This window comes from Stigmatopora nigra, chromosome 19, assembly GCF_051989575.1.
Source record: "Stigmatopora nigra isolate UIUO_SnigA chromosome 19, RoL_Snig_1.1, whole genome shotgun sequence".
In the NCBI taxonomy this organism is placed as follows: Eukaryota; Metazoa; Chordata; class Actinopteri; order Syngnathiformes; family Syngnathidae; genus Stigmatopora; species Stigmatopora nigra.
The window spans coordinates 3,035,023-3,060,035 of NC_135526.1; the positions used below are offsets into that span (position 1 = coordinate 3,035,023).

The 25,013-nt window shown below is 46.9% G+C and overlaps 5 protein-coding genes and 2 non-coding genes across 8 annotated transcripts; 5 read left to right on the forward strand and 2 right to left on the reverse strand.

Moving 5' to 3' along the window:
- Window positions 1–411: 411 nt before the first annotated feature.
- cd248b (CD248 molecule, endosialin b) lies at window positions 412–3,365 on the forward strand. The gene is made up of 2 exons (XM_077740832.1): window positions 412–892; window positions 1,639–3,365. Exons 1-2 carry the CDS (start codon window positions 550–552, stop codon window positions 3,177–3,179), a joined length of 1,884 nt encoding a protein of 627 aa, XP_077596958.1. The 5' UTR covers window positions 412–549; the 3' UTR covers window positions 3,180–3,365.
- Window positions 3,366–3,929: 564 nt separating this feature from the next.
- On the forward strand, window positions 3,930–4,001 carry trnaa-cgc (transfer RNA alanine (anticodon CGC)). The gene has a single exon. It is a non-coding gene; the product is annotated as a tRNA-Ala (tRNA).
- Window positions 4,002–4,128: 127 nt separating this feature from the next.
- Window positions 4,129–4,201, reverse strand: trnav-uac (transfer RNA valine (anticodon UAC)). Its single transcript has one exon. It is a non-coding gene; the product is annotated as a tRNA-Val (tRNA).
- Window positions 4,202–4,341: 140 nt separating this feature from the next.
- trappc14 (trafficking protein particle complex subunit 14) lies at window positions 4,342–8,037 on the reverse strand. The gene is made up of 12 exons (XM_077740747.1): window positions 7,729–8,037; window positions 6,771–7,177; window positions 6,404–6,533; window positions 6,082–6,168; window positions 5,899–6,019; window positions 5,628–5,775; window positions 5,478–5,560; window positions 5,270–5,421; window positions 4,951–5,087; window positions 4,802–4,880; window positions 4,624–4,738; window positions 4,342–4,558 (listed from the first exon to the last, which is right to left on the reverse strand). The coding sequence occupies exons 1-12, from the start codon at window positions 7,925–7,927 to the stop codon at window positions 4,408–4,410; spliced, it is 1,809 nt and encodes a 602-aa protein (XP_077596873.1). The 5' UTR covers window positions 7,928–8,037; the 3' UTR covers window positions 4,342–4,407.
- A 633-nt stretch (window positions 8,038–8,670) lies between these two features.
- On the forward strand, window positions 8,671–10,588 carry LOC144212804 (odorant receptor 131-2-like). Its single transcript, XM_077740936.1, has one exon. The coding sequence runs from the start codon at window positions 9,519–9,521 to the stop codon at window positions 10,461–10,463; it is 945 nt and encodes a 314-aa protein (XP_077597062.1). The 5' UTR covers window positions 8,671–9,518; the 3' UTR covers window positions 10,464–10,588.
- A 1,066-nt stretch (window positions 10,589–11,654) lies between these two features.
- Window positions 11,655–12,557, forward strand: LOC144212908 (odorant receptor 131-2-like). Its single transcript, XM_077741102.1, has one exon. It carries the CDS (start codon window positions 11,655–11,657, stop codon window positions 12,555–12,557), a length of 903 nt encoding a protein of 300 aa, XP_077597228.1.
- Window positions 12,558–12,941: 384 nt separating this feature from the next.
- On the forward strand, window positions 12,942–24,899 carry nup98 (nucleoporin 98 and 96 precursor). Of its 2 annotated transcripts, XM_077740752.1 has the most exons (35): window positions 12,942–13,110; window positions 13,912–14,021; window positions 14,210–14,305; window positions 14,389–14,580; window positions 14,713–14,855; window positions 15,131–15,238; window positions 15,396–15,576; window positions 15,713–15,885; window positions 15,969–16,106; window positions 16,175–16,313; window positions 16,433–16,525; window positions 16,601–16,741; window positions 16,832–16,965; window positions 17,063–17,250; window positions 17,322–17,438; window positions 17,620–17,809; window positions 17,899–17,998; window positions 18,062–18,175; window positions 18,365–18,503; window positions 18,570–18,747; window positions 18,815–18,976; window positions 19,052–19,267; window positions 19,535–19,652; window positions 19,769–19,977; window positions 20,059–20,234; window positions 20,399–20,637; window positions 21,774–22,031; window positions 22,107–22,264; window positions 22,362–22,502; window positions 22,809–22,957; window positions 23,035–23,256; window positions 23,329–23,570; window positions 23,788–23,942; window positions 23,998–24,118; window positions 24,337–24,899. In XM_077740752.1, the coding sequence occupies exons 2-35, from the start codon at window positions 13,943–13,945 to the stop codon at window positions 24,528–24,530; spliced, it is 5,403 nt and encodes a 1,800-aa protein (XP_077596878.1). In that variant the 5' UTR covers window positions 12,942–13,110; window positions 13,912–13,942; the 3' UTR covers window positions 24,531–24,899. The 2 variants fall into 2 exon arrangements, with proteins under 2 accessions (XP_077596878.1, XP_077596879.1); XM_077740753.1 differs by lacking the exon at window positions 14,210–14,305.
- Window positions 24,900–25,013: the final 114 nt, after the last annotated feature.

Sequence of the window (25,013 nt, forward strand, 5' to 3'; positions counted from 1 at the left end):
CTCCATGAGTGTACCATTGACTCCAATAGACATCCAATCCATTTAGCTGTGAAGGGATTGGACCTAGTCTATCAGCATCAACCTTGCTGAAACATAATCATTCTTAGCCGACTATCCTACTTGAAATGGATTGGCTGTCACTCACATGACAAACACTTTCCACACTAAGGGCATATGGTTTTCATAACCCCCATCCCCATGCCTTTCTACCCGCACACATTGAGGCGAACCCCCTCCAGGCTTTCTTCCATTTCTTCGCTTACCCCCCCCCCCCTTCTTCTTCTTCTTCTTCCAAAAACACAATTCTTTTCCCTCAACACAGCAAAAGAAGCCCCTTCCTCCCCTCCCCTTTTCTCCTCCTTTCGTGACCCCCCCTTCCAGCCCTCCATCCCTTCCTTCAGTCGTAGGCGAGCTTGGCTGAGGGGAGACCTATCAAACGTTCACCTCATTGATCAAAATAAACAACATTTATTCCAATTCGGACCAATTAAGCTTCTTGATTGACTGTTGGAGTATTTTTTTTTAATTTTTTTTCTCCATTGATCTGCAATGTGGGCGTTTTTGGGGTGTGTCAGCTGGTTGCTACTGTGCCTCACCAAGGTGGCCGCCGACGGCGATCTGGAGGAGAAGGACGCCCTGTGTCACTCTCACGGGTGCTTGGCCGTCTTCACCCAGCAGAGAACCTTCCGGGAGGCGGGGCGTAGCTGCCGGGAGCGTGGAGGAACCCTGGCCACGCTTCACGACGGCCAGGCGGCCGATGCCGTCCACCGGCTGCTGGCGGGCGCCGAGCCGCACGGGGCCCGATTGCGTCTGCGTCTATGGATCGGTTTGCATCGAGCGCCTCGTCAGTGCTCGGCTGTGCGGCCTCTGAGAGGCTTTGTCTGGGTCACAGGTAAGGAGCAAAGGTCATCTTTTGGAGGGTGGGCTTTTCTGGCTATGTACTGTATGTGGGCATTAGCTACTGTACTATACTGACATTTTGATGGAAAATAACTAGTTGTCCAATTCGAGATGAATTATGAATATTTTTTTTTGTAAAGGTGAAATCTGAACAGCAGGGGTTCCTCTGGGTTTTTAGAATCCTGGGAGGTCAGCAGCCTTCTTTTGAGAAATGGCGACATCTTTTGGTGGATATGTAAACAAACTTGCCCCATCCCTCTCTCATTGCGCTGAATTTTTATTACTGTCTAGGGTGTTAACCTATTAAATCGACTCAAAAAGACGTGAACAAGAAAAGGAAGTCATAAAAAGATCTGTGACAGTAGGTCAACAGGGATGAAAAATTTCTGAGGGTAACTGAGGCCATGGGGGGGCGTAACGAAAGAGGAGGGGCGGGTCCAAAACAATGGAAGCTACTTAATACATTCACAAGGCAGTGGTTGCAAAATAGGAAAAGCAATAAGACGATTTACATTTTGCTTCAGTAATGTGACAATGGCATTGATTTTTTGTTTGTTTTTTAAATTTGTAATATCACATAGTACTTAGAAATGTGTTAACCCAACCACTTATCTTTGTCTGGTTGCATGTGGGGTTCTGCAGCCTATCACAACTAAATATTTGAATACAACTTGAAACAAACCATATTGAGCAGTCAAGCGTGCTTTAACATTCTGCTTTCTGTTGCACCGCCTGCAGGTGACCAGGAGGGCCAGTACACCAACTGGCTTCGTGAGGAGGCCCCGGGTTCGTGTGCGGCGCCACGCTGCGTGGCTATGACGGTGAACACGGCAGACGCCGCCCGCCAAAACACCGACAACTTCAAGTGGTTGGACGGTTCGTGCGGGTTGGCGCTGGATGGTTTCGTCTGCCAGTACCCCGCCAAGGGCATGTGCTCCCCCTTAGAGGACGAGGGCCAAGGGAGCGCCGTTTACTACACACCCTTCCACTTGAGCAGTCGACTTCTGACCCACGTGCCTTACGGTTCCGTAGGCACCCTCTCCTGCCCGAGCTCGCCCACCGGGGGGGACTCCCCCGTGGAGCAGACGGTGCTGTGCGCGGAGAGGGACGACGGAACGGTAGGCTGGTCCCGGGACACGCCGCTCTGCGGGGCCGCCGCCGAGCCGGCCGACCGGGACTGGTGCGAAGAAGACCACGGGTGCGAGCAGCACTGCCAGAACACGGGCACGGACTACTACTGCTACTGTTCTGAAGGATACACGCTAGACGAGGACGGTTACAATTGCGTGGCGGACCCCTTGAGTCCCACGGAAGCCCCTTCTTCCGATGCCTCGACATCCAGCGAGGCGCCCCGCCTCAAAGAGGCCTGTCGGGCCTTGGGCTGCGAGTACGACTGCGCGGAGACGGCTCGGGGAGCCCGCTGCACCTGCCCCCCGGGATACCAAACGGGCCGTGACGGGCGCAGTTGTTCCGACGTGGACGAGTGCCTGCAGCAGCCGTGCTCGCAGGCCTGCGTCAACGTACCCGGGACCTTCCACTGCGCCTGTCATGCCGGCTATCGGCAGGACGAAGACGGCGAGTGCGTGGATGTGGATGAGTGCGAGGACGTGGGGAGCTGCGACGGCCCTTGCCAGAACACCGAGGGCTCCTTCACCTGTACCTGTCGTCAAGGTTATCGACTGTCGGACACCGGCGACTGCCAAGACGTGGATGAGTGCGTGGGGGCGTCACCCTGCCAGCAGCAGTGTCTCAACTACGAGGGCAGTTACCAGTGTTACTGCGACGACGGCTACGAGCTGCGGGCCGACGGACTCGGCTGCCTGCCGACCCCGGCCGACGAAGAATACTCGACCCTGACCCCAGATCCCGCCGATCCGGCCGATGTCCCAGAATCGGACCACGGGACCTCTCGGCCCAGCTTCGACGTCCAGTGGCCGACCGTGGCCCCCGAAGCCCCAGGGTCCGACGAGCAGGCCGATCGAATGGACGCCCCTTCGTCGAGGCGGTACAGAACGGAGTCGACAGTGGCGCCGGGGCGGAGCCACAACGATGGAGGTCAGGAAGCCCAAGAGGATGGCGACAAGGGCAAACATGACAAGAGCTGGCTGCTGGTGGCGCTGTTGGTACCGCTTTGCGTCTTCCTGGTGGTGATGCTGGCACTGGGTATTGTCTACTGCACCAGCTGCGCGGTGGACAAAAACATGCGACTGTCAGAATGCTGCCGATGGATCCTCCCCGCGTCCAACCCCGACGGCGTTGAGCCCAAAGGACAAGCGTGACGCTGAATGGAACACGGTCACGCCATGTCATCGTGGGACATTGACCACCGTATCCGCTTGACTTTGCCAGACGGACGGGTCCTGTTGCGCGGATACGCAACATGATCATCTTCAGTCTATTTTCTGTCTCTCGCGCACCTTTTGTAAATACTTTCATTTTACTTTGAAAAACAATAAAAGAACAAAAACAAATGTGTGTGTGGTGTTAAACATATCCGCATTTAGTATGAAGTGTCCTCTTCCATCCGAAGAGATTTTCTACCGACCTAGCATGCATGTTTTTGGAATGTGGGAGATAACCAGAATACCTGGAAAAACCTACGCAGGCTCGGAGAATATCCAAACTTCACCCAAAACATGCTCGTAGATCTTTTGCGTGATAGTATTTTGACACTTAAAGACCATATTATAGCGTCATTTGGATCATCATGCGACGCCCAACAGCGCCTCCTATCCGCCCAATAACAGGGCCTCCCAGCTCCGCCCCTGCTCCGTACAATGGCACTCTCCAAAGCTAGCAAACGGTTGCTAGTTGCAGGCCTAAAATCCTTCAATGTTTACATCATTAATTGAATAAATACGGTCTCAATCATACAATTAAAGAGACCGATAATTTAGGGATGTAGAGGAAGTGTTTCTGGTGGTGAGGTCTCAATAAAATACAACACGCGAAAATATCGCCCCCTCATATAAAACTCATGGACCTGTAAAGATATTTAAATGTAAGCTCCTCTATGACGCTCATCGAATGGGGATGTAGCTCAGTGGTAGAGCGCATGCTTCGCATGTATGAGGTCCCGGGTTCAATCCCCGGCATCTCCAATTTTGTTACGAAAAACTATGACGACTAAAATTATTTTATGTTGCAAGGGGAAAAGTGCTAATACTGATATTCGGAATATTAGTGTAAATAGATTTGCTTTTATATAAAAACGTATAAAATATCATTTGGTTCCACTGGGGCTCGAACCCAGGACCTTCTGCGTGTAAAGCAGACGTGATAACCGCTACACTATGGAACCAGTTGAAGAATCCAGCGTTATCTGTATAGATATAGTCGCTCACATTCATATATGTAGCGAAAAAAAACACGTCATTTAAATAGGTAAATCTATCAATGGACACTGTAAATAGAGTAAATAGTATCACTCAACCATTTTTTTTGGATTGTGTGTAGTTTATTTTAATACTGATGCTACTGGAAGTCCTCTCCCATGTTTTCCCCTCATCACGGATCAACCACCAGAACTTTACACTCGCGTTTGGCAATCTTGTCCAGCGAGAGGAGGCTTTTGTCCTGCGGTGGCAAATAGAGCGGCCGGCCCACCGGAGAGCCCACTGGTGGTGTGATGGCACGTCGTTCCATGGCACTGCCCGTCCTGAGCCATACGTTACAGTGATGAAAACATTGCTTGAGTCTACAAAATATGTGGCAACATCTCACCTCATGATGTGCGAGCGGGACGGCTGCTGGTGGGAGAAAGACTGCGAGCGACCTAAACTGGCCTGATGACGATCCAGCAGATCTCGCATTGCCGGGCTGGATGGACTGTTCTTACCTGGAAGGATTCAAATTCTAAATAGCAGAACTTTGAAACGTCTACTGGATAAAATCTACTGACGTGAGAGTGGCCTGGCGTCAGGTGGGGGGTTGGACACGGATGCCGTGAACTGGAGCTTGAGTTTCATGTGTTGACTCAACTGATGGGAGAAGACAAATACATTTATTTGATCTGTTCACTACTCTAAAATGAGTCTCGCAGATGGGTACCTCATAGAGTCCTGGTCGGAGGATCTGAAAGGCCACGCTGAAGGTCAGAGTGCTGCCTTTGCGGCAATGACCCAGGTTACTGAGTGGCGTGTGGCACACCACTGCTGACAAAGTGGTGTCATCGCTGTGACCGCGGCCTGATCAACACGAAACAACCACCTTGTTGCCTTGGATCTCACTCAAGACTCCATTGACTGTATTTTTTCGCATTTTAAATGGCCTTAAAATGTGTTGAATTTTACAATTTATCATTTCTCTTATAAATATGGCGTATATGCGAAAAAAAATGTTATGTTTGAATCCCAAAAGTCAAGCCCACCATCAGGAGTCCAGACGAGTCGCACAGAAAGAAAGTCCTGCAGGTTGTTGAACAGCACATATTTCACCTTGAAGCGCTCTTTGACCTTGACAGTGCCAGGACAGCTGGCCGACATCACGAACCTGGGCCTATCCAGACGTACGCTCGGCAACCTGGTGTTGATGACAGGTAAGCTGAGACCACGTTTCCCATGCTTTGACCGTCATACCTGTAATGGGTGTAGATGCAGTTGGTGAATGGCATCTTGGGAGTTGACCACTGAAGGACAGCAACTAGAGGAACCTCCATTCCCTGAACAGAATTAGATCGGCTCTTAGAGTGATCAGAATGAAATCTCGGGTTGAGGCGCTCATCAGACCTCATTGGATTCCTCCTGTGGCATGTCGTTGAGGTGCAGTCGGAACATGAAGTCATGTTCCTCAAAAGCGCCGAGTGTGCTGGGAAGGCGGCTGGCGGGGCTGTCCACTTTGCAAAAAGACGCCATACCCACCTCACCCGAGTGGTGGCTGCGGCAGGTCAATTGGGGTATTGATCATTTATTTTTCAATTCTCTTTGACAAGATCCAATCATTGCTGTGTAAAAATCCATGTTTTGGGGCCTTTAAAGGAGACTGAAAGAGGGTACACACCAAACGTTGTCCACCAGCAGAACGGATCCGTCGGGCATTACGGGAAGGTAAGACGCGTTTAGGTCAGGCAGAATACGAACGTCTCGTATGCTCACTTCCTCCTGGGATGACTTATTTAGAACTGTGTGGTACATATAGGAGAGGAATCATGTCACTTCTTGTTTTGATGGCAGCACACCGTACCTTTGAGCACAGCCAAGTGGCGACCCGAGACACTCATCAGCTTGCAGCGGACGGCGGGAGGTGGCAGGACGGTCAATGTGGTGCTCACTAAATCAAGATAAAAAAAAGCTTCAAATTTAATTTTGCTGCTTAACTGGTTTGTTTTCAAATGTTGTAGTGTTTCATTGTATTTATTTGGATGCATTAAATGCATGAACATTGACTTCATAAAGAAAAACGTCAAGAAATACCTATAGCAAATGACTGTATGTATATGTCTACAGTCAATTCAGATGTGGCTTCTCTGATTTTGATCAAAAATGTACGGACGTGAGGGCCTAACCTTGGGCCTTGAAAGTGTTGAGGTCATGCTTGAAGGTTAGCGACGGCTCGCGCTGCTGCAAAACACTCAAGTAGCCCAACTCCTGCACCTCTGCTTGCTCCGCCTCCTTCTTCCACACTGTCACCATCACCTAAGTAATATTACACAGATTTTTTGGCACCCAATATCCATTATGCAGTATCATCCAATACTAATATATTTTTTTGTATTAATATCCAATTTCATTTCTTTTCAATGCCAAATCACTGCAAATATGTATAACAATTCACAGCACAGCAAATAGGGAAAAGAACCACTGTACTTACTATAGCGTTGTTAGTTTAACGTTTGTTTTTGTGTTTTTTTTAATCAAATATGAACACTCCACCTTGACTTTGACTGTGTTGACAGGTAGTTTGTCCAATGAGACAGTAAGCGGGAAGACAACTTCATCCGCCAGAACCATTGGCTCATCCAGAGGAGACTGGACAGGAGCCCTTCGGACCGATCCGCAGGAGTTGTGGATGAGCAGCGGCTTGCAGTCCCGAAAGCTCCGACACCGCGAGTCCACCCTGCTGCCCAGCGCCGCGATAGCCGCCTCTGCCGCCGCCATGTAGTCGTCGCTGCCGTCGTCGCCGCCCTCGTCCCCGCTGCTGCCGTAGTCGTGGTGATGCTGGCCGGAGCGGTGGCGTCCGCTCTCGCCCGGACTCACGCTGGCTACGGCGCACAGCGAGCCCGCCAACTCGCGCCAGGCCCGACCGCTGCAGGTTTCTGTCCCAAATCCTACACCGTCCTCTGTCAAAAAATATTGGTATTAATGGGGAAAAATGTCAAGAAAAGTGCTAATAAAAGCACTTGTAAATAGCAAGTAAGCAAATGTAAGATATATTGAGATGAATAAAATGAAGATATAAACAACATCTTATCTTAGCATGATGTATTATAATGACAAATTGAACTCATTATTTCTTTATACCCAAGAAATGTACTATTATTTTTTTTTAAATGATATTGAAACATTATGCAGCGATATTCAAGACAAAAATTGTTATCACTTAAGAGTAGATTAAGCAATAATTCTATCATCAGTCGTTATCCAGTTCAAATGTCAGCTATTGTGCCTTACATCAATATAAACACTATATTTACAAAACATCTTAGCTTAGCATGATGTATTATAATGACAACAGGAAGTTATTGCTATAATTTGGGTTGCGCAATACACCCTTTGAGCTACCTCTAAAGCTTTGACCCTTGATTTTAAACGCTACTATTTATTTTGGATATCAATATTTATTCCATTCAACATAGAGCAGCATCCTCCCCCCCAGGTTCTTTAGCCCCACCTCCTTGGCCTGGTTCGGTCGGTGTCGTCTTGCCGGCGTCCCTGCATCGCAGCACCAGGAGGAAGCGGACCGTCTCCCCCAAATAGAGGTGACTCCGACGGGGCAGGGTTCGGTACCGGGCTGGCTCGGACAGATCCGTGATGGGTACCGCTGGGAAATACATGAAATATTCGCACTGAGACTCCATCATCTGCACCATGGTGACGGCCGGATGAGGAGGAAGAAAGCTAGAAAAAGAGAATGAGAGGGAGGAACAATAACATGCGAGCACTTCCCAGTTCGTTTTGGGCGCCCTCTGCTGGTAGCTACATGATTTGACTGGTTATGCCTGGTCTCGGCCAGTTACCAAAATAACAATAGAGAATGATCCGATATTCTCCAATAATATGTTTCCATTGTAATGATATACTATCATAAATCAATTCTTTATATCAGGAAACTTTTATACCCGTTAGGCATTATGTTTTATCGTCAAAAAAAAAAACAGAGTGATGTCACAAAAGTAACATTGTTGTTGTCTTCTGGGTTAAAAATAGAAATGTCATGATGGTCTATTATTAAGTCATTTTATTTTCCTCCATAATCTGGCAAGAGATTATTTTTGGTTATTTAGGTAAACATATTCAACATAAAGACCTGGCATCCACATATTGGATCATTAGTCATGGGTTCTAATGTTTTAACTTGGAAAGTGGATGATAACATCAATTGACCAAGTGTTTTCTTTGAGATGTTCAACTTTTGCCCCCTGCGGAGAAACCTATGCAACACTCAAAGGACTCATTAATCCTAATATGATATTTGGTGAAAACATTTTGAATAATTAATGTGCCTAAATGAGCATTTTGGGGACAAGGGCTGAGGTAATGTCAACAAGGTTTTCGCTCACGTATACACAAGAGAGAAGAAAGTAGGCCTAGCACTTCATTAGGAAAACAAACATGCCATAGATGCAAATTGTATTGTGAACTTTACTTTTTCATCACATCTCAACTGTAAATATCATTTTCAGTAGTGGAAATATTACCATTGACACAAAATGCTATGTTCATAAGGGTTGCTTAATTAAATAACCCTTATTTGGAATTAGAGTAGTTTGACATCTTACAGGTCAAAGGTCATAAGTATCAACTCTTTGAATAGCATCCAGGAAGAGTTAAGAAAACAGATGATTGGCTCCAGCATCCTCTGCGACCCATGTGAGGATAAATGGCTTGGAAAATTCACGAATAAATTAATCAACACTTTGTGATCAATATAAATACTGCATATTATAAAACAATACGTGTTTGTCTATAACTGGCAATGATATCCATTCATTTTCCATATCCTTATCCTCACAAGGCTCACAGGGGGTCCTGGATCCGACCAAGCCCACTATGGGAACCAGGCATGGGGCACCCATAATTCTTAGTAACCCCTGATTTAGCTTTTTTTCTATGGTATTGCTCTAGAATGAGTACCAAGATACTATTCATTCATTCATTTTCTGTATCACTTAACCTCACAAGGATCGCGGGGGTGCTGGAGCCTAGCCACTCAGCCACCAGCCCGCACCAAAATACTACAGTAGATATATGTATTAGTTTCTGAACATGATTTTATTCTTGTATTATTTTGTTTATCCCATACGTATGTTTGAAGTTGACATGGCATCGCTGGTTGGCTGAAGATGACGTCGTCAACATGTGTCGTCATATGGCATAAGTATTGAAAAGGGGCTGGCGTGCAGCAAGTGTATTTGTAAGTAGACTTTGAAATCTGCAGTCCTGCCCGCATTTTCCGCAACCATGCGGACTTCAATGCAGGCCAATGGGACCCAATGGGTCAGGCTGAGCTTGGCGGAGCGGATGGTGAATTCCGCTTTAACCTCCATGTGTGGCCTGATGTTCCTGACCGTCAACGGGGTTTTTTTGTTCACCTTGAGGAGAAAAAGAATTTTTCGGGAGGCGTCGCGCTACATCCTGCTGTACAACCTGCTGCTGGGAGACACGCTGCAGCTTCTCTTCAGCCAGTTGCTGTTCTTGTTGAGTTCAACTCGCGCCACCCTTTCGTATCCCATGTGCGGCATACTCGTTACGTTGAGCCAAATTGCCACTCAGACAACTCCCGTCATTCTGGTGGTCATGTCACTGGAGAGATACGTGGCCATATGTCACGGTCTCCGGCACGCTTCCATCGCCTCCGTCAGGAACACCACGGCTGCCGTGCTAGGGGTGTGGATTTTTTGTTTTCTGATTGTTTTTATTCAGGGGCTTTTGTTGATAAAGATTCCTTTGGACCCTTTGGGAGGTCTGCAAATGACAGAACTTTGTCGTATGACCACCTTATTCGTTCTTCCTATTTCCAAATTGTTCCACAGGGTTTACATCTATATCTTGTTTACCTCGTCGGGACTGACCATCATTTTCAGTTACTTTGGCATCATCTCAGTGGCCAGATCGGCCGCCACGGTTAAAGACTCGGTCCGTAAAGCTCAACGCACTCTGTTGCTACACATGGTGCAGTTGGGCCTTGGCCTCTTGTCAATCATGTACAACCCTATATTCCTTGGTATCTCAAGTTTACTTAGCTGGGAGAGGGTGGTACGATTGCAGTTTGGTCTATATGTTTTGATTTACTTACTCCCCAAATGTCTGAGTCCTCTCATTTACGGGTTAAGGGATGAGAATATAAGGGTTGTGCTGTTGTACTATTTATGTTGCCACCTCAAATTGTCACACAGTCCTGTTTAAGATCATTTTGAACCATTCTAGCCCTCTGAAAAAGATGTATTTTTATATGTTTATTCTAGAATGTTAGCATGATAAACTAAATGTGTCTTCAGCAGTTGGATGAAGGAAATACTTTATAATTTTGACTTTAGTAATATACAACATCAGAAATCTTTCACTTCTGAATGTATTGTTGACCATTTAACCATGTTTTAAATAATGTCTAATAAAATCAAAATTATCACCTGACACATTTATTATTATTATTATTTTTGTCTTTCTCCACAGACAGATCCATCCATGCAATACTCAGAAGACTCATTAACCAAGTGGATCACTGGTGAAAAAACTTTGAATAATTAATGTCTCTAAATGAGTCAAAGGTATTGAAAACAAAGTGGTCGGTTAAAGGTTCACCAGAGAAAACAAAGAAGGTGAATCACTTAATTAGGAAAGTTCTGAACAACAACAAACATGTCACTCATGAACACCAATGAAAAATAATAGTCATCATTTCCACGGATGATACTAAGGATTGGACTCCTTTCTTTATTATATTAAATGCATTCTTAAAATGGGCCCATGCAGACCCAAAGGCCCATTAATACCCTCTTGATAATGATATGTTGTATTTTTCTGAAGGATAATACACATTCATTCATTTTCTGAACCACTTAATCCTCACAAGGGTCACGGGGGTGCTGGAGCTGGATCTTAGCTGACTTTGGATCAGAGGCTGGAGACACCCTGAATAGCTCGCCAGACAATGGCAGGGCAGGAGGAGACAAACAACCATTCATACTCATACCTAGTGGTAATTTAGAGTGTACTCCACACCGGTGGAGCGACCTGGATTCAAACCCAGTACCCCAGAGTTGTGAGCCGGAAGCGCTAATCACTCACCCTGAAAAATAAGTTTGGATGAAACTTCCCCACAGCTCTATTTCTTGTTTTTGCTTATTGTTACTGTGATTGTTGCTGTCTTTTTATTTTATTTTTGTATTATTTTCTTTATCTTGTTTGCAAGTTTAAAGTCGACTTGGCGTCGGGGATTGGTTGAGCATGACGTTGTCACCATTTGTCATCTCCTACGTAAGTATTTAAAGTTGGGCTGAAGAAGAATGAGTATAATAGCAGGAGGACATTGAAAGCAGCAGGACCCCTCCCACATCTGTCATGCAGACTATGATGATGGGCAATGGGACCCTTAGGATGGGTTTGGTGGAGAGGATCATCACAACGGCCTTAACCACCATGTGTGGCTTGATTTTCCTTGTGGTCAACGGGATTATGTTGTTCACCTTGAGGAGGAAAAGAGTTTTTCGGGAGGGATCGCGCTACATCTTGCTGTATCACCTGCTGCTGGGAGACACAATGCAGCTGATCTTGAGTCAGATTTTGTACCTGCTGAGTTCCACTCGCACCATCCTGACTTATCCCGTGTGTGCTGTACTCATTCTGATCAGCCAGTTTGTTACCCAGACATCTCCTGTATTTCTGGTGGTCATGTCTTTGGAGAGATACGTAGCCATATGTCACGCTCTCCGGCACGCTTCCATCGCCACCGTCAGGAACACCACGGCTGCTGCGATTGGGGTGTGGATTTTTTGTTTTCTGGCTGTTTTTGCTCAAGGGCTTTTGTTGAGAAAGATTCCTTTTGACTTATCGGGAAGTGTGCAAATGACACAATTTTGCAGTCTGACCACCATATTCATTCTTCCTATTACCAGATTGTTCTATAAGGTTTATATATATTTCCTGTTTACCTCGTCAGGCCTGAACATTGTTTTCAGTTATGTGGGTATCATCTCAGTTGCCAGATCGGCTGCCACTGTCAAAGATTCAGTCAGGAAAGCTCAGCACACGCTGCTGTTACACATGGTGCAGTTAGGACTTTGCCTCTTGTCAATCCTGTATAACACCTTTATCTTAAGTATCTCAAATTTACTAAGTTGGATGATGTTAGTCCGACTCCAGACTGGTCTGTATATCATATTTCTTCTGCTTCCCAGATGTCTGAGTCCTCTCATTTATGGATTAAGGGATGAGAATATCAGAGTTGTACTATGGTACTATCTAGGCTGCCACATCAAATCGTCAGCCATTCATGTTTAGGGTCCTTTTCATACTGCATCATTCCATCCTCCTGGCTTGACACATTTAAATTCAACTTGTATCAAGAAAAAAGATCTTTTTGAACTTTGCATTCATTTGTGCAACTGTCTGAGTGAAATGATGCACTTTTATATGTTTATTTGAAATGTGTGCATGGAAAATTTGACTTGTCGTGAGTTACTGGATGGGGGAAATGCTAAATAATGCTGTAATTTCTGTGATACTCAGGTCTACTGCCCAAAAAAATGATGCAAAGTCAGAAATACTAGAGCGGTCAGTAGGTATATGTTAGTTTTAATCATGCATGAGTAAAATGAATGACCGCCTTCCACACACATGGTGGCGCTAGCGTGCCAATCAACTGTTTGTCAACCACCAATAAAATATAACCATGAACCAAGGAATGACGTCATGATGACTATTTCCCCCCGCGCTGAGAAAGCTAGCTTCATGTCAAGCTAGCTACACATTTTTTTACCCCACTGTTTATTCTAATTCTCAAGTTTTTACTAAGACAGGACTACTGGAGAAAGTTATAAACTCGTCGCCGAAGGTCAGTAGCTGGTGTGATTGGTCTGTGGTCCGCTCGATCTTGTTTTGCAAAGGTAGCCGTATTTAGCCGCGCGGGGCTAATGCTACACGATCGAACGCTTGGAACTTTTGACAAGTTGTTCCTGCATCTTAGCGGTGCAATCAATCTGAAAACGACGTAGTTTGACCCCCTCCACGTAAGACGAAAGCCACTTTGGTGACATCGGCGCGATGAGTTTGGCAAGCTAACGTGCTAGCAGGAAGTATGCAACAGCATGCGACTGTCCGCTGGCTGTGACGTCGATCGTGTTTTCTCAGCTTTATTACATCAGACCAGACTCGCCGATTTAATGTATAATGTGCTATTTGCTTCATCAAGTTGAAATAACGTCGGAAGAAATGACATGAAATGTGAAAACATGCACGCTACAACAGCTCGTATCATGGTGTCCGCGAACCCTTCGCGTTCACCGAGTTTTCTGTGAGTGTTCACATTGAAAACTACTCTAAAATGTTCAGAAATGAGTTGATTTACGAATGACGAGTATTACTAGACATCCATTAAATCAGATTTCAGTCCAATAAGAAGTCGGATCGGTAAATCGATTCGAACTGCGTTTGATTTTCTGACCCATTTAAGGATAATTGTTTATCATATGACATTTCCCGTGGTAGACAGCGATTGCCGTTCCAGTATTTGACATTTTTGAAAATCCATTTTTTTTGCAAATGTTGCAATTATTTGAGAAATGAATTTGAAAAACAAAAACTGATCACTAACATGGATGTGCAGGATATTGATTTGCTTTTTGCTTGAATGCAGCGAACCCGTGCTGGCCTGCTAGCAGGGCAAGATGTTCAACAAGTCGTTTGGCACCCCCTTCGGCGGAGGCTCGGGGGGGTTTGGTACCTCGTCCACCTTTGGCCAGCAAAGTAAGTCCATCACATTTTCATCAAGTCAAAAGACTGCCGCGATCAGACTTTTGGACCAACGGGCTTGCGTTGAGGAATGCCACAAAAAGGCACAGCAAGGGGTGGGCAACACCCTTTGGTGCCACTGTTCATTTTTTTTTTGGTGGTGGGTATGTTGGGTGACATCAGAGTGTGCTTTATTTGTGCAGACACGGGCTTTGGGACCACGGGGGGGTTTGGTACGTCTGCGTTCGGGGCGACCACCAACACCGGAGGGCTGTTTGGCACCACACAGAATAAACCCGGTTGGTAGACTCTTATGTCAATGCATTGATGCTCGCAGACAAAGCAGTACACTTTTTTTTTTCCCTTTCCCTCATCCATCCAGGTGGCCTGTTTGGATCAAGCACCTTTAGCCAGACGCCAACATCTTCCACCAGTACCAGTTTCGGTTTCGCTGCTCCCAGCGCCACGTCCACCAGCTTATTTGGCAACGCGGCTGCGGGGAACACAGCCGCCGCCGGGCTCTTCTCACAACAGAACAATGCTTTTAGCGCCAACAAACCCACCACCTTTGGGAGTGAGTCGCCTTCATTGATTTTTTTCTATTTATTTTTTTAAACCACTTATACATGTGATCATAAGTTCTGAGACTTTTCCCACATTCACTTGAGAGTGTCTCAAAATTTAAGACTATATTTCTAAAACGCAGGTTTTGGGACCAGCACCAGTACAGGTGGGCTTTTTGGCTCTACCAACACAGCCGCCAACCCGTTTGGAGGGGGAACAACTTCTTTATTTGGAGGCTCCGGTTTTTCGGCCACACAGCAACCTGGAACAACGGTCAAATTCAATGTGAGTCCAGGTGTCAATGTGGACTGAATGTGGAATTTTTGTGGATGTCAAAATCATTTTTCTTGCAGGCCCCATCAAAATTGACTATTCATTTACTGAAAGTCTGACCAAAAAGAAATCATACAAAATACTAAAGCTATGCTTTTTTGAAGGGAAAATGATACATATGCAATTCATTCATTATAGACACAAGGAAATAAAAAAATACCCTTAAAACAAAACAAATGAAATGTGCACAAGCGACATGTTGTCAATTTACCTTGGCTTGTACTTAGGCTCCAACTGGAAATGACACCATGGTGAAAAGCGGAGTGACCACAAACATCAACACCAAGCATCAGTGCATCACCGCCATGAAGGAGTACGAGAACAAATCCCTGGAGGTGATTTGGCAGGGCCAGCAACAACTCCGCACCAGCCCTTTATTGTCATTCCACAACAAGTTGCAGAATGACAGTGGAGCGTCTCCCTCTTCTGCCTGCTGCTCTTTTTTTTATTTTTATTTTTTAACTATGTTGGCTTTTCATCTTTGCACTCCAGGAGTTGAGGTTGGAGGACTACCAGGCAGGGAGGAAGGGCGCCACCAACCCAATGCCGGCTGCAACAGGTAGCCTGTTTGGCGCTGCGGCCCCCACGTCCACCGCTCCCGCGGGCCTTTTCGGCTCGGCGGCGTCCAACAACAACTTCTCTTTTGGCCAGAATAAAACCACTTTTGGCCAAGGTGAGTTCTAAAGGAGAGTCGGCAGTGACCATATAGAAGAGTACCCAAATAGCATAAACAAAATTGGGGAAAAATGTTGTATTTAAAATGAATTTCAACTAAAAGGTACATAATTTTTTTTTTTTTTTTACCCTAGCTGCTGCAACGGGGGGCTTCAGTGGCACCACAGGGGGGCTTTTCAGCCAACCCAACCAGCAGCAGCAAGCTGCCAGCCTCTTCAAGCCATTTGGCCAGACCACCACAGCGCAAAGCAGTGGTTTCTCCTTTGGTAATACCAACACGATGGGGCAAGCAAGTACCAGCACCATGGTGAGACCTTCACTTCATTTCCAATTATTTGTGTCATTTCCAAGTGACCCTCTGAACATAATCGACTTTTTTTGGCGTTCCAGGGTCTTTTTGGCAACACGGCAGCGTCTCAGGCAGGCAGTCTGTTTGGCGCGGCTCAGCCGAGCACCGCCACTGGCTTTGGTGCCGCGGGCGGTCTTTTTGGCCAAGCTGCTACCGGTTTTGGAACCGTGGGCACTCAGGTATGCATGATAAGCAGAAGGTTTGTGGAATGAAACGGTCTGACGTGTCTTGTCGTTGCATTTTGCAGCCCAGCATATTTGGAAATAAAGCCACTGGCTTTGGTGCCACCACAACCAGTGCCCCGTCTTTTGGCACTGGGAGCGGAATCTTTGGCAATAAGCCTGCGTTAACATTGGGAACCGGGGCAAACCCGTCGACATTTGGTGGTAAGAACCATCTTTGGTTGGTCTTGAAAGTGCTTACATTTTATCTATGATGTTTAAAGCTTTGCAAAGCAAGTACCAATGTGCAATAGTTAATTTTTTTGTACTGGTGTTCTTTGTAGCCTTTGGCACAAACACAGCAGGAGGAAATCTATTTGGCAACAAATCTGCCACTGGAGGGCTTGGCACAGGACTGGGAACCACTTTTGGTGCAGGTATTAATATTTGATGGATATTTGATTTGTATTTCTGTGTATTTAACATATACTCCAACTTCTTTTGTTGAACAGTGGGTGCTGGTACCACATCCTTGTTTGGCAATAACCAGAACAAATTGGGCTCCACGCTGGGAACGATAGGGACGTTCGGTGCAACTGGCTTCAACAGTGGCACCAGTGCCATCGGCTTCGCTGCACCGCAGCAACATGTTGGTCAGCATCGGGATTTTGCTTTCTTAATTGGTTTAATATTCAACCGGCATAGTTGAAGTCAATGGTAAAGTCATCTTTGACCTTTTTCAGCTTTGACCGATCCCAACATAGCCGCAGCCCAGCAGGCCATGTTGCAGCAACAATTTAGCGTGCTAGCATACTCACCGTATGGAGACTCGCCCCTTTTCAGGAACCCTTTGTCTGACCCTAAAAAGAAGGAGGAGGCAAGTGTTCATTCCCTCATTTAATGACAGGCCCTAGTAATTGTAATTCAAGTTCAAAACATTCATACCGTCTTTTTTTGTTGTTGTCCCGCCACAGCGTCTGAAACCAACCAACCCAACGGCCCAGAAAGCTCTGACCACCCCTACGCACTACAAACTAACACCCAGACCAGCGACCAGGGTGCGGCCCAAAGCGCTAACCTCATCAGGCGGCTCAAAATCACAGCTATTTGACGGCCTGGATGATGACGAGCCCTTGCTCACGAATGGGGCCTTCATTCCGAGGTCAAAGTCGTCATGCTAGCGATGTGTTAAAAGGTTGAAGCCTCGAGGCTCACTGAAGTTTGTGTCCACAGAAAGAGCATCAAAAAACTCGTGTTGAAGAACTTAAACAGCAGTCAGTACAGCAGCCCCATAAACAAAGACTCCGATGATCTCGCCCTGCCGTCGGCATATCTTCAAAACGGGCATAGGTATTCAACCTACTCACATTATATAGCCAAGAACTGGAAAAATACTGTTAAATATGCAGATGCCATCTTTACAAAATTTTCCAACACAAAGCTCCTCCACTGCTACCAATTGACATTTGTGAATTCCATCTCTGAACCTCGTCGCCTATCATCTTTTAAAGTCATGCATACTTTTGCACAGGCAAGCAGATGAGGATGAGCTGAGTATGACGCTGGGCCAGAGCGGTGCACAGGTGGACGCCGACCTTGAGATCACACATTTCTACGTCAACCCCATTGCTAAACCCATCCCGCAAGGTCGCGGACATTCCAACCTGCAAGACACTATATGTGAGCTCAACGTTCACAAAGCTCCCAGAAATGGCCTGGAGGTTAGAATCCAGGCTTTGACTTGCTTTGATTGTTGTCTATTGAGAGATTTCTATTTTTTAATGTGAGATTTTCCATTACTGGCCGGTAGTTGAGCAGCGATGACGTGTCGGCATCCTTTGGCGAGGAGTCTCTGCAGGAAGAGCGGGACGACGGCCTGCAGGATTCTAACCAGCCTCCTCACCCAGCAGGTCCGACGGCTTGCACGTACTCATTTTTGATTCTCAATTGACCAAGTCGCTTCCTGGTTTTAGGCATCGTTCTGAGACGTGTGGGTTATTACACCATACCCTCCATTGAAGAGCTGGCCGACATGGTGGATGACAGCGGCGAGTGTGTGGTTGATAACTTCACCGTCGGCAGGAAAGGTACAGGCGCCTGGTTATAGGATCTTTGACATTTTCACCACGTGATGGCAGGCAATGACATAGCACACACACACACATAAGGCTCACTTATAAGTATCGCATTTTCTATAAAATGTACGCGGTTTGCACAAAATTCAAAAATTGTTATGACCCCGTCTCCCCCCCCCCCACACACACACACACACACAGGTTACGGCTCAATTTTCTTCCCTGGCGTGGTGAATGTGACCGGACTGGACCTGGACGAGATCGTTCACTTTAGACGCAAAGAAGTCATCGTGTACCCGGATGACAAGAAGAAGCCGTCAGAGGGCGAGGGTCTGAACAGGTGAGCGAGCATCTGGCATCCCACTTGTATTTGTCGCCTTGTTTGTCTGACACGCGACGTACGCAGGCGGGCCGAGGTGACTCTTGACGGCGTTTGGCCAAACGACAAAACGAGCTGCACGCAAATCCGTAGCCCCGAACGGCTCACGGATATGAACTATGAAGGCCGCCTGGAGAAAGCGGCTCGTAAACAAGGAGCACGATTCCTCGAGTACAGACCCGAGACGGGCTCCTGGGTTTTTGAGGTGGGTGTACTTCTGAAAGTAATTGTGCATCTTTACTAGTGCTTTACTAAGTGGCTTTTTCCTCTAGGTTTCTCATTTCTCCAAGTATGGCCTGAAAGACTCGGACGAAGATGAGGACGTTCCACTCAAGACCGACCCTAAGAAGCTGAAGATGACCATGCCCCTTCCCGCCTCTAGGCTGCCGCAGCCTCCTCCCCCATCCCAGCAGCATGTGGCACCGCTGTCCCGGGTAGAGACATCAACGTCATTGTGAGACAATGTTCTGACAATTGTCTAATTTGTTGCAATCTTCCTCTCTCGTCAGGGCACGCCACTCATGGATCCAAATGGCACCGTCGCCGAGTTGGATAGCGACATGGCCGACGTTACCCAGAGTTTCCCAGTGGACAATGTGACGGGAGACGAGGACGACGGCAAGTTGCTGGAGGTCCAGGGCGATGCGCTTGGTCTTGATCAGGATGGAATCTCGGCTTTTGGCCACATGACATCCTTACTGGGCCTCAACCCGCACAACCTACAGGTTGCCTTCATTTGATTAGTCTTTCTGAATTCAACCAAAAATACAAATCCATTTTCCATATGACTCTGGTGCCTTGAGAACAAACTCCAATTCCAGAAAACAAATGGTACTAAAGGAGAGCTTATCAACTTGTCTAGTATTGTACTTAATAAAAATAGTCATATCAAACCTCATCTCTTGTAATGCCTATGAGGTTAATAAGCTTACAATTAAAGGTAGCACTATAATTTTTGCTATAAGAAATGTCAACCTCCTTTTTGGTTTTAGATCATGAAGGCGTCTCTATTTGCTGAGGATGAGGACGAGAGCAACTTCATCAGGGATTCTTCCAAGATTTCCCCCAACTTCCCCTCTCCACAGTTTGTCCCACCAGGACGACCACCTGGTACAAATGTTAAAGCTTGACATTGAACACCACTCTGGTGTTGCCTCATATTTTTCCTCACAAACCAAATTTTGCATTCAACTATCTGAAATGTTTTTTTTCCTGTCTGTGGCCAGTGGGCGGTCTCCTTCAGGCTCGTTTTTCCTCTGGCCTGCTCCACGAGTCCCCTCGTGGGCCCGCTCCTCCCCGCTTAACGTATTGTGCGGCACCTTCTTCATCCCCCTTCTCGCTGCCCCCTAAGTCTACGGAGCCTCCAGTGCGAACCGTTGGGGTCCGGCGGTTAGGAGGACCCGTCCCACTAGAGAAATCAATCACTCAAGGAAAGGCAAGTGGCAAGCAACAGAAAGGGACCATGATAGTTTCACAAATGATATGTATTTAGTATTTTCCTTTTTGTGGCTCGCAGGGACACTTACTAATGGACGCCGGTCTGTTCGCTGGTCGCTCCTTCCGTGTGGGCTGGGGTCCCGGCTGGACGCTGGCGCACAGTGGCTGTCGGCTGAGTTCGCCCTTGGAAACGCCATTTTACCAGCAACAAGTGACAGACTTCAGTTTTCTGCCAACACATGCCAGCAGCAAACCGTAAGTGTTGATACAGACATTTTTTGATAAACCAACTAAGTTTGGAAAAACATTTCATCTTTCAAATGATTTCTGGCATTATTTTTACAATTGTTCTAGTTTTTACTAACTCATCTGACTTGAGACACTGACTGCTTACAAATTTTGTCAATGACCTGACGCAGGTTGACGGAAAGCCCCTACAAGGTGGTTTTGGAGCAGCTGCTGGGTCCGGAGGCTCGCATGAGTGAGGAGCAGAGCCAAGAGGTGCTGGAGCAGCCCCTGGACATTTGCCTGAAGCACAGCACCATCAACACGGACGTCTCTGCTTGCCCTCAAGTGTGCCCAAAGACTGGCGTGGAAGCACTTCACGAATACGCAGATTGGATCACCGAGCTGAGCGACAAGTGGGCACACGGCGAACGTGAGTCTACGGTTCATTGTGGTTACCAACCAGCCCCAAATACATGCGTGTACTTGCGTGTACTTGCGTGTACTTGGGTGTACTTGGGTGTACTTGCGTGTACTTGCGTGTACTTGCGTGTGCTTGCGTGTGCTTGCGTGTACTTGCGAGTACTTGCGAGTACTTGCGAGTACTTGCGTGTACTTGCGTGTACTTGCGTGTACTTGCGTGTACTTGCGTGTACTTGCGTGTACTTGCGTGTACTTGCGTGTACTTGCGTGTACTTGCGTGTACTTGCGTGTACTTGCGTGTACTTGCGTGTACTTGCGTGTACTTGCGTGTACTTGCGTGTACTTGCGAGTACTTGCGAGTACTTGCGTGTACTTGCGAGTACTTGCGAGTACTTGCGAGTACTTGCGAGTACTTGCGAGTACTTGCGAGTACTTGCGAGTACTTGCGAGTACTTGCGAGTACTTGCGAGTACTTGCGAGTACTTGCGAGTACTTGCGAGTACTTGCGAGTACTTGCGAGTACTTGCGAGTACTTGCGAGTACTTGCGAGTACTTGCGAGTACTTGCGAGTACTTGCGAGTACTTGCGAGTACTTGCGAGTACTTGCGAGTACTTGCGAGTACTTGCGAGTACTTGCGAGTACTTGCGAGTACTTGCGAGTACTTGCGAGTACTTGCGAGTACTTGCGAGTACTTGCGAGTACTTGCGAGTACTTGCGAGTACTTGCGAGTACTTGCGAGTACTTGCGAGTACTTGCGAGTACTTGCGAGTACTTGCGAGTACTTGCGAGTACTTGCGAGTACTTGCGTGTACTTGCGTGTACTTGCGTGTACTTGCGAGTACTTGCGAGTACTTGCGAGTACTTGCGAGTACTTGCGAGTACTTGCGAGTACTTGCGAGTACTTGCGTGTACTTGCGTGTACTTGCGTGTACTTGCGTGTACTTGCGTGTACTTGCGTGTACTTGCGAGTACTTGCGAGTACTTGCGAGTACACACCTTAAATTATGATTCCAAATTGTCTCTATTGTTGAAAAAACAATTTGGGGAGACCAATAGCATTGTTCATTTAAAATTTGAATTAAAGTCACCCATTCATTTTGATTTAGATTTTTTTTTATTTTTTTTTTTAACAATGTTGCCCTCAGCGCTTTTAGCCCACTGGTGTGAAGTGTGGACGCTGTGCGAGGCCCTGTGGGGCCAACGGCCCCACACAGAGACCCAGGATGACTACGAGCAGCAACTGGAGAGAAGGCGCGCCTTTTCCGCCTGGCTGTCTTGCCGCACTGCCCACCGAGTGGAGGAGGAAGTGGCGCTAGCCAGTAAAGGTCGCCACACGCAAGCAGTTTTCAGCTACCTGACGGGAAACCGCGTCAGCGAAGCGTGTAGTTTGGCGCAGAAGGAAGGTGAGTGCGCTGTCGAAAATGACAAAAATGAAATGAGGAAGAACATGCGGGACATGTGGTCTCTTCCCCTGGCAGGAGACCACCGCTTGGCTCTGATGCTGTCACAAGCCGCCGCTTCGCAGTACAGCCGCGACCTGCTGGCCCTGCAGCTGGCCGACTGGAACCGCATGCAGACCGACACCCACCTGACGGAAGAACGCCTGCGCATTTTCACCCTGCTAGCTGGAAAGCCTGTAAGTTTGACCAGTTCTCTTTGAAAAGCTAGAAGCAGCAGCAGACATGTCTTGGATAATAATCTCATTTTATTGTGATGGACTTTTTGTTTTGTAGGTGTGGCAGACATCTGACTCGATAGTAAACACATGCTTGCAGCTGGACTGGAAGCGTTGTGTGGCTGTTCACCTCTGGTTCATGTTACCACCAACTGCCTCCGTAGCTGACGCCCTCGCTAAGTATCAAGATGCCTTCCAGGTGAGTCCTCTGTCATCATTTGCCCAATAGTGTGACCCAACTTGGCAGAATTTGGGAATAACAAACCAACCTCAACAATTAATGTTTCAACATAGCTTTAAAAATAGAATACCTACATTGGTTCTATAGTTATCTTTAACATACGGAACCGAATTTTTCACCTCCACTTTTCGTCATAGGTTTCGTCTGTGGGAAGTGGTATTTTTAAAGTAAATAATACAATAAAGATAATAAAGACAAATTGAGCTCCTTTCTCTAATAGATGAATAGCCCTACCCTACCTGTATCTTTTTCTTCCCCCTGCAGGGATCCTGCGATACTAGCAAATACGCCTGCGCACCCCTGCCTCCATACATGGAGGATGAGCCATCAGATATGGATTACGAAGAGGAGGAGGAGTCAAAGCAACCTCTTTACGACGTCTGCTTCCACCTGCTTAAACTTTACAGCGACAGGTACCAACCATTCCAGGAGACATTTCTTCACCGGATACCTTTTTCTAAAGACTTGCTTTTTTTGCCAACCGGTGCAGACACTACAGCCTGCCGCCGCTGTTGGAGCCTCTGAGCGCCACCTGGGACCGGCTGGACTTCCGCCTGAGCTGGCACTTGTGGGGCGTATTACAAGCCCTGCACTACAGCCACCTGAGTGCAGCCCGCCAGGCCCTGCTGCACACCAGCTATGCCGCTCAGCTGGAGAGCGGAGGGCTGTGGCACCTGGCCGTCTTCATCCTGCTGCACATACCGGACCACTGGTAGGTGCAGCCCATACGTCGGTCACTGTCCCGGCCGTCTAAACCTTACGCCTTTTTTGTTGTCCTTTCCAGCCAACGGGAGCGTGCAGTCAGGGCCGTGCTGATGCTGCACTGCGCACCCCAGGAGACGGAAGAGTCGCTGCGAAGGGAGCGCTTTCTGACACAACGGCTGCTGGTGCCCGAGGAATGGATCCACGAGGCCAAGAGCACGCGCGCCCGCCACGACGGCGACAAGCATCAGGAGGCACTGCATCTCTATCGCGCCGGCAACTGGAGCCGCTGTCATAGACTGCTCATGGCGCACCTGGCCGCAGGTACATGGGAAATGGTCTTACCCCCTTAAAATTGTCTTAAAATCATTGAATTTTGCCATTTTTTTACTTCTATTTTCATGGTTTTAATATAAAATACAAATGTTACTTTGAAGGGAAACGTATGAAGAAAAATACATTTTGTTTAGCATCTTATCCTTTTTTATTTTGAGAAAATGCAGTCCTCTGGTATTGACAACTTAACTTTTTTATTTTTTAGATTGCATTATTAATGACAACCACGCATACCTTCTGGAGTTCCTGGAGGGGCTGTCGGCGCCCGAACGCAGCGCCACAATCCACGATTGGGACACAGCGGGAAAGGTCTACCTGGATTACATGCAAGTCACGCAAAGCTTGCGGGACATGCAGCAGGTGGGTGGCTCCTTGACTTTCTGAAAAATGGCAAGATAATGATGTGGCCTTCTAGGCGGAGAGCGGCGGCGGCGGTGGCTACGAGCTGGAGCGTCTTCACACTCGTGTGACATCGTTGTGCGGAAGGATTCAGCTGCTGCCCTGTGGTAGCGCCAGAGACCGCTTGGCACAATCAGGTATGTCATTGCTGTTTTGGCAACACAACTGGAAAAGGTCACTTATTTTTATTATTGAAATGCACTTATTTTTATTATTTTCAAAACAGAAAACATTAACTCCTTTTTTGGGGAGGACACTAGATGGGAAATCTTCAAGTAGCAAATCAAGAGGGAGCAAAAAGGGAAACCTACTTTCAATGTTTTGTCTAAACTGGACACCTATTTGTCACCCTCAGAAATGGCTAAGTGTGTGGCCAACATCTTGCGCGTGGTGCAGAGCCTTCAGCAGGACGCAAGCGTGCCGTCATCCCTGCCAGCTCCGTTTTCCCAGCTTGTACCGCACCTCACACAGCTGCCCATGCCCGAAGACTACGGCATGGAAGAGCTACGGGGCCTCGCGATGTCGTACCTGCTGACCATCAGCCAATGATCACGATTTCCGAATACGGCTTGGATTACCTTAGCGTAGCACTATGGCAATTTGTCTATATGCCAGGAAAGGCCATAAATCTATCTGGATGTTTTATGATAAGAAAAGCAAAACAAAAAGGAGTGGAAAAAAATGACTGATGGTCTATTTTTGTAGATTTTTGTTTTTCCTTTGGAGTGTTTGTAAGCATATGAAGAAAAATGTTTTGAAAATGGTCTCAAGTTTGCAAGTGGCTTCACCCGACTTCCATTGTTTTTAGATATATTAAACACACTTTTGTACAAATGGGCTGATAAGGTGTTATTTTTGTTATGTGACAACTCTGATCTGATTTAAGTGTTAAAGTTCAATAAAGTTGAGTACAAATTAGGCTGCTTTGCTCATGTCTTGTTTGCAAAAATAATACTCCAATGATGATTATGTTAAATTTACACTACAAATTTCACAAAACTGAAATGAATATATTAGCACTTTAAATTGCCC